At 45.4% G+C, this 14,950-nt stretch overlaps 1 protein-coding gene across 11 annotated transcripts in view; it reads right to left on the bottom strand.

Moving 5' to 3' along the window:
• UPF2 (UPF2 regulator of nonsense mediated mRNA decay) overlaps positions 1 to 14,950 on the bottom strand; it is a 1,606,401-nt gene that overhangs the window by 159,955 nt on the left and 1,431,496 nt on the right. For all 11 annotated transcript variants that reach the window (XM_086919968.1, XM_086919955.1, XM_086919976.1 and 8 more), the window contains one exon: positions 61 to 202. In XM_086919968.1, the coding sequence (XP_086776094.1) occupies positions 61 to 202 (142 nt within the window). The remainder of the gene's footprint in view (positions 1 to 60; positions 203 to 14,950) is intronic.

Here is a 14,950-nt window from a genome sequence, read left to right as displayed (position 1 = left end):
ATTTTAAATGCTAGTAAAACAGATTGCTAAGGTAGTTGGTTGAAACAGATGTGTCCTCACCCTGATAGTCCTCCTGCTCCTGACGCTCATTGATATCAAGAGTAAGCTTTTTCATTTTCATCCTCTCCTCTTGCTCAGCTTGCTGCTGGCTCCAGTGATTTGCAGCAAGGTGGGAAGACATTGGAACGTTCAGTATCTTAAACTGAAAAGTAAAGAAACTTATTAATACTTTTGACCCAACATTAAAAAAGTAAGCAAATATTTTGACAGGATACAGTGAATACTTCCATTTAGAGATAAGGCAGTATATCCAGATCACAGACCGCCAGTGACTGTATTGCTTACTGAAAGTAAAGGAACAACAAAACAATATAAAACCTTGTACAACAACTTGAGTCCCCACCTCTCCCTCCCTTGGCCACCGCTCTTAGTTAGGAACAGTGGATGATAAAGTACCATTCAAGTCTCTCCCAAATAACACAATCTCGACCTCCAACTGTTGTTCAACTGTAGACTGTGGCTCCAGTGTGAGGCCTCAATAGTCCACCCATCTTTGCCATATTTGTGATTGTTTCTATGGGCAACATCGTGCCGAGAAAGGTAACATTTCCTAACCTATGTTGAAGTCCTTGCCCCTTTTCCAAACTCACAGAAGGGGCGAGTCTCAGCCTTCCATATTCTGGCAATGTCACATTTGGCAAGTGTGAGGCCTAGAAACAGCAAATGTAATTTATATGTGTTGCCTTTGACTCCCTCGGTGCTGTGTAGTAACAGGACTTTGGAAGATCCCAAACCAATACCTCCGCAAGGCAATGAACTACCCCCAACCGGAAGGTATCAAATGCAGTACAGGACCAGATTATGTGTAGGAACATATCTCAGCCAGTCTGCATCGCAAACACTGAGGGGAGGCAATCAGTCTCATCTTCGAAAGTCGATGTCTAGTACAATATGCCCTGTGTAAATATTTGAATTGTATAAGCCTCAAGCATGATGAGATCGCCGCCCCCCCTTGGAGACTCTAGTGCCTCTGTCCAGTCATCATCAGTCATCATGGTTTTCTCTATCATGAAAAGAACTGCAAGTTCAAGTTAGAGTATTGGAACGTAGATGGCGTCGGAACTACGATAGTAATGACCTTAACACCTACAAAATGGCACGCAGAAACTATCATGCCTTGATCAAAGCTTCCCAAAAAACATTTTATACCGTGGCTGTTAAACATTCCAAAAACAAACAGAAAGAGATTTTTAAAATAGTTAACCTGTTTTAAAATCCAAATAGTTTACTTCAAGAGATCCCGTCTTCCCAGAGCCTCTGCATTAACATAGCAGACTATTTTGAAGAAAAAGTCTTGACACTTATAAAAGCCTTTCCTTCTCCTACTATAAATAAGAGAATTGTTGTTGACACAGATACTACCTGTATGAAATTCTTCCAGCCTCTCACGCTGGAGGAATCCCGTCTGGCTATTTTATCCATTAAATCAGGCTCCCCTTTCGACCCTTGCACCCCAATCTACTACCCACCCTTATTGATGTTGTAAATCCCACTATCAACAATATTATAAACTCCTTGCTTCTCGCAGACAAGATCCCATCAGAATGGAAACTTGTGGAGGTAAAACTCCTCCATAAAAAGCAAATGGCTGATCCCACGACCCTCTCCAACTTGTGACCCATCTCTCTTCAACCTACCCTGTGTAAGTTAACTGAAACATTTGTCAATAAAGAAATGACCACGTTCCTAGAGGAAACAAATGTATGGCACTCTAATCAGTCAGGTTTCAGAGCCCGACACTCGAGACAATCTGCCCTTTTGTATACGGCAGAAACCATGCGAGTAACCCTGGATCAGGGTAAGAAAGCAGTTCTGGTGCTATTGAAGCTGTCCGCTGCCTTCGACACGGTCTCACATACCATTCTACTAGGCCGTCTTGCATCATCTGGCGTATCTGGTAATGTCCTAGAGTGGATTAAGAACTTTCTGCAAGATCGGCGCCAAATGATCAAACTGGGACAATATAATTCAGAAGGAAAAAGCACTCATATCAGGAGTTCCTCAGGGACCGAACTTGAGCCCGACCCTCTTCAATGTATATAGGTCTCCCCTGATTAAGCTAATATCGTCCTTCAAGATCAATACTATCTCCTATGCGGACGATACGCAGCTTATTCTGGTCCTGGATTATAACACTAATGAGGCGGAAGAAAACTTCAAAGTGCCTCTCAGCAACCTTCAAATGGATGAATAACAACCATCTGAGGTGCAACTCTGAAAAAACAGACATCCTGCCATTTGGCAAACAAAACCCCTTTGTGCCTAAGTCTTGGTGGCCAGAAATAACACCCCTCCTCCTAATACAATAAAGTCAGGTAGAAACTTGGGATTAAAGTTTGACACCACCCTATCCTTCAAACAACAATCCTTGGCAGTTGCGGGCACATATTATCATATCATAAAAAGTCTAAAGAAATTCTTTGACTTGCTCCCCTACTAGGCGAACTGTTGCTGTCGCACTCATTACATCTAGACTGGACTTCTGTAATAGCCTTTATGCAGGAACTAATAAATCAGTCATGCATAAGCTTCAGATGGTCCAGCATGCAGCTGCTCGGCTGGTATTGAAGTGGCCTAGGAAATCATCCGCCTCTGCTGCATTATACACCTTGCACTGGCTGCCAGTTCACAAACGTGTTCTGTTTAAGGTCCTTAATATTACCTTTAGGGCCTTTTATGCACTTGGGCCACAATATCTTCAAACTGGTTTTAAGCGCAATGTTCCCTCCTGTAGCCTAAGATCATCCAACAAAAATCTATTGCAATTACAACTTTTAGATTGGTGTAGAAGGGAGAAAAATCACTGGCAGTTTTGGGATCAAAGGCATGGAATCAACTGCCACCTTAGCTCCGCCAGATTGCTTCTGATTCGGTATTCAGGAAGGCCCTTAAAATCTGGATTTATAGTGCACCAGATATACTGTGCAAAACTCTGATCTGAAGACCTTAATTCTACCGGTTTTGAGCAGTAAACCAGTTTTCGCTCCTCCTCTGGTTCCGTATCAGCGCCAAGATGCTCCTTGGAGTAATAGTAGCGCTATACAAGTTTGCTTTTATATTACATTACATCACCAACTGGGCCTAGATCGGCTTACCAGGCTGCCCTTTAGGCGTCAAAGGTGAGTGAGCTGTTTGTAATTAGCATGTCGTAGTTGTAGATATTTGTAAAATTGACTGCGGGACATAGAAAATTCTCTCCGAAGTTCTTGAAACGATTTGAGGGTATGACACCTCATAACATCCTCTTTGGATGATATCCCAATGCGGTCCCAACCTTCAAAATCCCAGAGGTCCGCTATACGAGGAAGGAGTCTGTTTCACCACAACAGGGTTTCTCAGGTAATAATAATAATAATAATAATAATAATAATAATAATAATAATAATAATACTGACATTTCTAAAGCGCGATCAGCTACCTCACAAGGAGGTGTCCCGGCGCTAATATAGCCCCATCATCCCATTCGGATGGGGGGATTGACGCAATGTCAAGATTACCACTCTTGTCGCTAGGGAAGATCTTGCGGTTTTGATCTATTGTATAGATATGAATTCAGAGATGTGGCTTTCATAATTCATCCCTCTACACTACATGCTGATTTAGTCCAGAAGCCATAACACCATCCATTCAAAACCTGCACGTGTGCCGCTGCATGATACGACTGGAAATGTGCAGCTGCTATGCCATCACAGGATGTGGATTGAAAACATGTGTGGAGGGCTACTTAAGAAGCAATGAAAGTGTTATCCCCGTGCACTCTATTTTTTCAAGATTCTCCAAATGTTTTTTTTTTTTTGTTGGCGCAACTCGTGTCACAAGGCGTCCACCCTTGTCTTATGAATAAGTATGTGTTGTGGGGAGTGCCCCCTTCCCACTAACAAGTGCGCACAGTAATCAATGAAACGTGCTAGTTTCTTCACTAGTTTCCATTCATTTTCTCCAAATTTATTTCAACATGTAGACAAATCAAAACTTAATGTATTTTCAATTTCCGTGATTCTTGTGAACAAAATTTTTCATGTTTGTCTCAATTTATCACCAGTGGTCAACAAATAACATCCACTCAATGCATTTCGGGTCAAATGAAACTGACCCTTCGTCAGGGGTCTATAAGAAATGAAACAGGACCAATTAATTCACTGTCCTACTATTCCATATCACAGTGCTGATAATATACAACGACAAAAAGGAAAATGAACCACTGAAAATAAAGTTTTAAAGTGATGACTATTGCAATGAAAAGTTTACATAACATGAGTAAAGTTCCTGTGCGTGGTAGGTGATGCCCAACATATTCAAAATCTTTATCTAATGTTGCTACAATATCAACAAATAGCAGTAACTTGCATTCAAGATGTCTTACTAAATACATGCATTACGCGCAAAACTGCTAACTGGCATACATCGGTACCATCAGGTCTACTTACGAGAGACCGGAGGGTCCGAAACAGCGGATATACAAACTTCCCTATTTCCAATAGTTAGGTTACGCGCCAAATGTTACGGATTTACAAAAAGCAAATGTCCGGTCACGTGATCGGCAAAGGAACCAACCAACGGCGACCTAGCAGTAACACAGATCACGTGGTGAGGTATGTGAAGGCTTCACGGAAGTGAAAACGCTCTAGTCCTTATGGAATGACAACAAATGTTTCATATTGCGAAAACGGGAATGTAAGCGCACATAAATTAAAATCCTGAGTATAACGAAAGAAACATGAATGCGCTATGATACGTTTCAAAAAATAGCAAAAAACAAGTATGTAATGCGAATACATGACATTATAACTATTACTTAATCAGGCCCAGAATGTGTTTAAGGACAATGCTGGAAAATTTTCATTCTATAAAAAACATGAATATTCTATGCGATCATTAAGCCCAATGGGATGGGCGGAGTTCAACTTTTTTATCCAAAATTATTCTGATCTCAGTCTTTGTTTGATAGGATCCTGGTCTCGGCGTTGTGTGATCTTCTCTAGTACCATGAAACGTAGTTGAGCAATTTGATGTCTAGCTTCCATCCAATGACATGCTATAGTGGATTTAGTGTTCATTAATCTTATATTGCTTTTATGTTGTTATACGTGTTTTCACCTTCCTTTCGGTCTGTCCCACGTATGTTTTGCCACACAGGCATTTGATGGCGTAAACACAATTCATGGTGTCACAAGTACTGTTATGATTGAGTGCAATTTGGTGTCCTTTAGTGGGATGAGTGAATTGGTTTCCAACAATAACATTCCCGCAATGGATGCAGTTTTGGCATTTTTGCATGCCTCGATAAGTTGTGTTGATTCTCTTTGGAGTGTTCAGTAGCTCTTTTATGTTTTTCGATTGTTGAAAGGAGAAAGTGAACTTGTCATTATATAAATCTTTTAGCTCAGGTTCTAATTGAATTAGTCTCCAATGTTTGTTAATGATCTTTTTGATTTTGGATGAGTCAGTAAAATATTTCAGTACACATACCGTTTTAGTTTCTAGAGATTTTATCTTCTCTTTCAACAAAATGTCTCGAGATTGTGTGGCCACTTTTTTTAACGACGTTTCGAGAACATCACCTGGATAGCCTCTTAAACGATATTTGATCGTTTGTTCTTGTAAAGTGGTTGTCAAGTCTGCCTCATTGGAGGTGATGCGTTTCATTCTGATATACTGCGATGTTGTTAGGTGTTTTTTGAGCGATTCAGGATGGAAACTCTGAAATAGTAATGAGGAATTTTTATCTGTCTTTTTGATGTGGACATTGGTGATGATGGTATTTTGTTGAATTCCCACTTTTACATCGAGAAATGCAATGGACTGTTCAGCAATAGTATGGGTAAATTTGATCCGGTCATTATGTGAATTCAACATCATGATGTTGTTTTCAAGCTTTGATGACATCCTCTCCATATTATGAATAGGTCATCTATATACCCCCCGAACCCCATAGAAGTTCCATTACTTTGGTTGTAGAATTTTGAGTGGGAAGGAAAATTCTACAACCAAAGTAGTGGAACTTCTATGGGGTTCGGGGGGGCTCCCTTGTACGCCAATATCTTCATGAGCAAATTTGAAACCGATTTCATCTTAGAAAATCCAGCATGGACGGAACATTTGGTCACATACAAAAGGTACATAGATGACCTATTCATAATATGGAGAGGATGTCGTCAAAAGCTTGAAAACAACATCATGATTTTGAATTCACATATTGACCAGATCAAATTTACATATACTATTGATGAACAGTCCATTGCATTTCTAGATGTGAAAGTGAGAATTCAACAAAATACCATCATCACCAATGTCCACATCAAAAAGACAGATACAAATTCCTCATAACTATTTCAGAGTTTCCATCCTGAATCGCTCAAAAAACACCTACCAACATCGCAAGATATCAGAATGAAACGCATCACCTCCAATGAGGCAGACTTGACAACCACTTTACAAGAACTAACGATCAAATATTGTTTAAGAGGCTATCCAGATGATGTTCTCGAAACGTCGTTAATAAAAGTGGCCACACAATCTCGAGACATTTTGTTGAAAGAGAAGATAAAATCTCAAGAAACTAAAACGGTATGTGTACTGAAATATTCTACTGACTCATCCAAAATCAAAAAGATCATTAACAAACATTGGAGACTAATTCAGTTAGAACCTGAGCTAAAAGATTTATATAATGACAAGATCACATTTGCCTTTCAACGATCGATAAAACATAAAAGAACTACTGAACACTCCAAAGAGAATCAACACAACTTATCGAGGCATGCAAAAATGCCAAAACTGCATCCATTGCGGGAATGTTATTGTTGGAAACCAATTCACTCATCCCACTAAAGGACACCAAATTGCACTCAATCATAACAGTACTTGTGACACCATGAATTGTGTTTACGCCATCAAATGCCTGTGTGGCAAAACATACGTGGGACAGACAGAAAGGAAGGTGAAAACACGTACAACTGAACATAAAAGCAATATAAGATTAATGAACACTAAATCCACTATAGCATGTCATTGGATGGAAGCTAGACATCAAATTGCTCAACTACGTTTCATGGTACTAGAGAAGATCACACAACGCCGAGACCAGGATCCTATCAAACAAAGACTGAGATCAGAATACTTTTGGATAAAAAAGTTGAACTCCGCCCATCCCATTGGGCTTAATGATCGCATAGAATATTCATGTTTTTTATAGAATGAACATTTTCCAGCATTGTCTTAAACACATTATGGGCCTGATTAAGTAATAGTTATAATGTCATATATTCGCATTACATACTTGTTATTTTTTGCTATTTTTTTAAACGTATCATAGCGCATTCATGTTTCTTTCGTTATACTCACGATTTTAATTTATGTGCGCTTACATTGCCGTTTTCGCAATATGAAACATTTGTTTACATTCCATAAGGACTAGAGCGTTTTCACTTCCGTGAAGCCTTCACATACCTCACCACGTGATCTGTGTTACTGCTATGTCGCCGTGGATTGGTTCCTTTGCCGATCACGTGACCGGACATTTGCTTCTTGTAAATCCGTAACATTTGGCGCGTAACCTAACTATTGGAAATAGGGAAGTTTGTATATCCGTTGTCTCAGACCCTCCAGTCTTTCGTAAGTAGACCTGATGGTACCGATGTATGCCAGTTAGCAATTTTGCTCGTAATGCATGTATTTAGTAAGACATCTTGAATGCGAGTTACTGCTATTTGTTGATTTTGTAGCGACACTAGATAAAGATTTTGAATATGTTGGGCATCACCTACCACGCACTGGAATGTTACTCATGTTATGTTAACTATTCATTGCAATAGTCATCACTTTGAAACTTTATTTTCAGTGGTTCATTTTCCTTTTTGTCGTTGTATATTATCAGCACTGTGATATGGAATAGTAGGACAGTGAATTAATTAGTCCTGTTTCATTTCTTATAGACCCCTGACGAAGGGTCAGTTTCAATTGACCCGAAATGCATTGGGTGGATGTTATTTGTTGACCACTGGTGATAAATTGAGACAAACATGAAAAATTTTGTTCACAAGAATCACGGAAATTGAAAATACATGAAGTTTTGATTTGTCTACATGTTGAAATAAATTTGGAGAAAATGAATGGAAACTAGTGAAGAAACTAGCACGTTTCATTGATTACTGCGCGCACTTGTTAGTGGGAAGGGGCCACTCCCCACAACACATACTACTTAAGAAGCACCCCCCCCCCCCCACATAAAAATTTACCCAATGCTGCATTTATCTGTCAAAACCATGCCAGTGAGACTGGGTAAGGATGACACTGCAGATGATATAGTAAGCGGGGTAGGAACACCATTTTAAAGATGTCTGTTCTCCCATAAATAGACCGGGAGGTTTGACCATGACTGAATTTCTGCTTTCACACGATCCGTCAAGTAGCCCAAATTGCACTCCCAAGAGATGGGTTGGGTGTCTGATAAAGAAAAACTCTTAGGTATTTTAGGTTGTCTACTGCTTCTCCTAGGGGAAGGGAGAGGGATCTGCCATTGACCCAATCACAATTTGTGAGCCACCACTGCAATTGTTGTGCAGTGCCCTTCGAGATCTGGACGTCATTGGACAGGTTGCCCTGATGCTGTGCCCACTGGAACTTCAGGTCCCACTGCAGAGCCTGAATATGCCATCTGGCATGATCCACTTACACGATAAAGGAGGCCATCAGGCCCAGTAGCCGGAGGGTCATCCTGACCGAAACCCGGGATAGAGGCTGAAAGATCGGAATCCTAGCCTGAATATCCCGGACTCGTTGTTCGGGAGGATAACCCCGAAACTGCGCCAAGTCCAGAACTGCTCCGATGAAGAGGAGCTTCTGTGAGGGAATCAGGTGCGACTTCGGCAGGTTGATGGAAAACCCCAGCAAATGCAGGAGGTCCGCTGTAGTCTGGAGGTGGAAGACTGTCTGGGGCGAGCCCACCTTCAACAGCCAGAGGTCGAGATAGGGAAAGACTGAAACCCCCGATCTGCGCAGATGAGCTGCGACCACCGCCATCACCTTCGTGAACACCCGAGGGGAGCTGGTAAGGTCAAAGGGGAGCACGGTGAACTGAAAGTGCTTGTGGCCTACATTAAACCGCAGCTAACGCCGATGGGCAGGCAGGACGGGGAAAAGAAAATAAGAGTCCTGCATGTCCAACGCTACCATCCAGTCTTGCGGGTCTAGGGCAGACAAGACATGAGCAAGCGTGAGCATCTTCACGTTCTGAAGGTCTAAGATAGGACGCAGGCCCTTGTCCTTCTTTGGAACCAAAAAGTAGTGGGAGTAACAACCACAACCTACTTCTAGCGTCGGAACGTGCTCGATGGCCCCCTTGGCCAAGAGGGCTGCAACTTTCTGCAGTAGAAGTGCCAAGTGATCCCCGACATGCAGTGTGATACTGAGGTGGCATGGCTGGAGGGGTAGTCTCGAAGGGTAGGGAGTAGCTCCTTCTGACAATTTGCAGCACCCACTTGTCCGATGTGATGTTGCGCCAATGGGGGAGATGATGGCGAAGTCTGCCGCCCACTGGCATTTGGTGGACCTGAAATACCGGACTAGAAAGGCTTTGCAGTGGATGCTGCGGGGGTGGGGGTGAACTGACCCGCCCGCTGGCCCCCTGAACCGCCGTGACGGTTCCCACGTCCGCAGCCATGCTGAAGGTGCTGTGGCCCTGCGAACGTGGTGGGGCACCCATTCCGTGGCATGAAAGGAGCGAAAAGCAGAAGGCGGAGGAGGCCTAGTGGCGGACAGGCCCAAGGACTTGGCCGTAGCCCAGGAGTCCTTAAAGCGCTCCAATGCACTGTCTGCTTTATGGCCAAGAGGCGAATGCCATCAAAGGGTATGTCCATCAGAGTGTTCTGGACATCTCCTAAGAAGCCAGTTGTCCTCAGCCAGGCGTGGCACCTACGCACCACCATCGCAGATATCGATCGGCCCAGTAAGTCGGTGGTGCCCAGCCCACAACGTATGCTGAGCTTAGCTCCGTCTCTCCCAGCAGCAACAGCCTGGGAGAGGACTGCCTGGGCCTCCTCCGGACAGTTAGGCAGCACCTATGCAACCATGTCCTACAGAGAATGGGAATAACGGCCCAAGAGGCATGCGGTGTTCACCGATCGCAGCCCTAAGCTGGCAGATTAAAATAGCTTTTTGCCAAGCTGCTCCAGCTTCTTGGATTCCCTATCCAGAGGGGCGGAAGGGAACGCGCTCTGGGAAGTAGAGGCTTGGACAACCAAGTTCTCAGGGGTGGGGTGTTGAGAGTGGAAGAGGGGGTGGCATCGGGCCACATTCCTGTCCACAGGAGCCCCTGCGTTGGGCCTGGACCAGGTGCCCAAAAGAATGTCAGACAGTGCTTCATTAAAGGGCAGCAAGGGCTCTGAAGAGGTTGCTGCCGGTTGGAGCACTTCTGTCAGGAGGTTAGACCTGACGGCCACTGTAGGGAGAAGGAGGTGGAGGGCCTCGGCTGCCCTATGCAACACCACTGCGTAACTGGCTCCCTCTTCCGTAGCCACGGTAGGAGGAGACAAAATGCCACGGTCAGGTGATGTGTCAAGACCACTGGCCTCCCCCAATTCCTCTACCCAGTCCGGATCATAAGCACACTCCTGTGCTAGAGGGTCCTCAGACCACTCCCAGTCTTCCCCTTCCTCCGAAGTCTGTGGAACAGGCTGAAAATAAGGAGAAGGGACATGGGGCAAAAAGAACCCCAACGTGGTCGGAATCGGCGCCAGGCGGAGCCAATCTGGCACCGTGTCCACACTGAACCTGGGGACGACGTCGTCCCGAGGAGCGGGCGACGTCGGTGGTGGTGCTGGGGAGGGTGACGCCGGTGGAGGTGTTATTAGGTCAACCGGCGTAGATTGGGGTTGGATCCCGGATCTCAGGCTGTCCTGCGGCGTTGGCCCGGAGCGGCCGGTGATGGAAGGGCAGGACCCCCAATCGGGCCCATGGGGCCTGTAGGCGCACCGGCGGGGCCAGACTGCCCAAAGAGTCAGGCCATGGCAGCAAGAAACTCTTGTACCTGAGCAGGCGTCGCCGATGGAAGCGGAAAAGGTGGGTAGGGGGGCGGCGACGTCGCAGGCTCCGCCGGAGCCGCTGGTGTAGCACCACCCGCACCCTCAGTCGCATTTCGCGACGGGCAAGGGGAAGTCGAAGAATGACAATGCTTCTCTGACTTCTTTAAGGAATGCTTCGACTTACCTGACCCCGAGTGCGAAGACTTAGATCCAGAAGAATGATCCATTGGTCCATTAACCTCCCTCAGGACAGGGACCTTGAGCGGCGCGGAGCCGACTGCCAGACTTGAACAACTTTTAGGACCACACCCGCAAAGTCTTCGGTGCCATGGCCCGGCAGTCGGGGCAAGAGTTGGAGTCGTGGTCGCGCCCCAGGCAGTAGAGACACACGCGGTGTGGGTCCATCACCGACATCATGCGGTGACAGTCCCCACAGTTCTTCAAGCCGGGCATCCCTAGGACACCAGGAGTCGTTCGACTCAAGAAAAAGAGACAAAAGGCCTCGAAAAACCGAGTCAAACAGTGACTTGGGGTTCTAGCTCTTCCCAGATCTGCGCTTGCTTGCATGGAAATAGAAAGAACTGACGTCAGCGCGCGTGGGTGCGTTTAAGTAGCTCCAGCAACGTCATCCCGGCACCAACTACGCACGCGGAGCCGCACGACGACGCCTAGCGATGTGCAGGGGTACTGCTGACGAAAACTTTCCGAAACCAGTAGGACGCCTGGAGGTAATTCTAAGGTAAGGAATCTATCACTATGTGTTTCTTTCAGATCACACTGTGGTTAGGTAGGACTTACCAAGAAGAGCTGAGACAGTCTGGACAGTCGGCACACTTGGTGGCCAAATTGTTTAACCCCTCAATAGTGATACAAAACCCTGGGATACTGCTGTCAATAGTGTTGAAATGCTGGTGCAGATGTGTTCTAAAAACTGCAGGAACCTCCTTGTACGCACCAGCGCTGTCATTGGTAAGGCTCCCACATCGTGACCCTCTTTCCTACTTTACTTCCGGGCAAATATCTGCCTGGATAGAAGCTGGAATGGCCACGGCCGGAGACTGCTATCAACAGGGCACCCTGCGCACATTAGAGGACCTGATGGACTGTTACGGTCTGCCTCCAGGTCAGTTCCTTACTTACAAGACACTGTCCAGGGCGTTTCGGGACTTGTAGGGTGGTGATGGACAGGGGAGTGGGAGGCCTATACCCTGGTGGGGGATTTTAATTTTCACCTGGCAAACACAAATGACCTCAAGACCATTGCTCTTTTGGACCTGATGGCTGGAGGTGATCTAAAGCAACTCGTGGTAGGACCCACTCATAGAGCAGGCCATTTACTGGTTGGTATATTCTCTAACCATTCATCATTAGCGTTCACTGGGACATGGCCAGTTGCTTAGTCAGATCACGTGGCCGTGAAGTTCGAGATAAGCTTTTGTTGGCCTCCATGGAAGAGCTTCCACTAGAGGTGAAGAAGCCGCTGTGGCCTACACGGGATGGTTAGAGCGAGCGTGCGCTACATTAGTGCCATCAAGTAGTGGTCTTTCCTATAGGGTTGTTCCCTCAGCCCCTTGGTACACGGAAGACCTTAGAAGGCTGAAATTAGGCTGCAAAAACTTGGAGAGGGAATGGCGCAAAGGTTATAAAGAAACAGATAAGGTGAACTTAAATCGGAGCCTCCTTGAATATAAAAAAATGATTGTGCGGATGAAACAAGAGTACTTCACAAACTGGATTAATTTGGCCAGTAATTCATCAAAGGAACTATTTAGAACAGTTTCCTGCCTTGCATCCCCGAAAGTACCAGGACCTCAACCCAGCCAAGAGTTATGTGAGGCTTTGGCCAAGTTCTTTTAGGCCAAAGTTGATACTATTTTTAGGGTCTTCTTGGATGCAGATAAGAGCGATCCACGTAGCCCTATTCAGAATGTTGAAGTGGGAGAGTTCCAAGGATCCAGGCTAGAGCAGTTTACACCGGTGAGCACGAAGGAGAATACTAAAATGCTTCTTGCAGTGAGATCAGGATCCCCTTATGACCCGTGCCCGGCAACGGTTGCCAAATTGGCACATGTACCTATTGCCGCAGCTCTTACAACGATTTTCAACAATATGTTTGTGACTTGACTATTTCCCTCTTGTTGGAAACATGCTTCCGTCCTTCCACTACTGAAAAAAGCTAATTTGGATATAATGGACCCTAATAACTATCGTCCCATCTCTAGGCTGCCACTACCAGCCAAGCTAGTTGAAAAACTTATGAACTTATAACGTAGTGCCTTTTTAGGTGCCACTCGGGCCCTAGATCCCTCCCAGCATGGATTCAGAGCCGGTCACAGTACCAAGTCCACTCTGATTAAAGCAACGGAGGAAATCAGAGAAGTGCTGGATCGCGGAGGCAGAGCGGCACTGGTCCTGTTGGACCTATCCGCGGCCTTTGATACTGTACATCATGGGATTCTGATGGACCGGTTGAGGGATTGTGGGGTTCAAGGGAAAGCTTGGGACATCTTGAAAGCTTTCTTAACTAATAGAGACCAGTGTGTGGCAATGGGTGATTACTCATCAAAACCTTTCACGTTGCCCTGTGGTGTTCCACAGGGCTCTTCCCTAAGCCCCACACTATTTAATATATATGTTACCTTGTTGGCCCCGATTGTCCGGTCTTTTGGTTTTGATTTAACATCTTATGCAGATGACACACAAATTGTAGTGTCATTGTTACCTGGCAAGGAAGAAGGAATATCCATGCAATTTCAGGAATGTATGTTGACAGTGAGTAGGTGGATGGCTGATAATTGCATCAAATTGGAGGAGAAGTGTGGCTCACTGGTTAGAGCAGGCAGACCCTGAAGCAGAGGTCAGACCCGGGACCAGGGTTCAATTCCCGACGCGGCAGGATCTTGAGCTCAAATGTCCATGGACTCGATAATTCTCGCTTCGGTGCCTGACCTAATCATGGGTTCACACTCTGCAACTCTGGGCATTAAGCTTGCTTAATCTCCACAACGCCCCCCCCCGCGGCGGGATGCCTGGCTTTCACCTTGGGGATGCCCTGTAGGGGCTATCTCACAGGGAAAAGCCAGGACGGGTTCCCAAGGCAAGCGCGGAGATACCCCGTCGGGGGTCGATTCTGGCGCTATATAAGAAACATAATAATAATAATAATAAACACAGCTAACATAGAGGTCATTGTATTTGGCGCCAAGGAGGACTTTTGGAGTCCTCGTTTGTGGCCAGAGGAGATGTGTACCCCGCCTTTAACGCTTGCTAAGGAGAAGAACCTGGGTGTCCTAATTGATGAGCAGCTCACCTTTAGGCCCCAGGTTAATGCCGTAGCATCATCAGTATTTTTTATACTCAAAATGATGCGGAAGATTCTCCCTTTTTTTCCTGAGAGCAGTAAAAAAACTGTTATCACTGCTTTAGTGCTGTTGCGTCTAGATTATTGCAACAGCCTGCTGCTGAATGCTCAACAGGGGCTTCTTAATAAAACGCAGGTGTTGCAAAATGCGGCAGCTAGACTTCTGACAGGCATACCGAAGTATGCCTCCATCTCCGCCGAAATTACTAAATTACATTGGCTGCCAGTGTGGAAGCGGATTTCTTCCAAAGCCTTTGTGTCTGGTCTTTAAGGCCTTGCAAGGCCTGGGGCCGGCCTGCCTGAAGCAGTACTTTCAATGGTACCTCCCTCCCAGACATCTAAGGTCAGCTGGGCAGCGTTTTGGGGGCATCGAAGGCTTGGAATGCCTTGCCCCTCGCTTTGAGGAACATGACAGACCTGATGGCTTTCAGGAGAGGCATTAAAACTTAGCTGTTTACACATTAATCTCTCTCTGCCCGGAACCTTTAGGAGTATTCATCTAGCGCCA

The sequence above is a fragment of the Lissotriton vulgaris genome, chromosome 1_1 (genome assembly GCF_964263255.1).
Source record: "Lissotriton vulgaris chromosome 1_1, aLisVul1.2, whole genome shotgun sequence".
Lineage (NCBI taxonomy): Eukaryota > Metazoa > Chordata > Amphibia > Caudata > Salamandridae > Lissotriton > Lissotriton vulgaris.
Note: the sequence above shows the minus strand (reverse complement) of the source record. Positions and strands in the feature narration are given on the sequence as shown.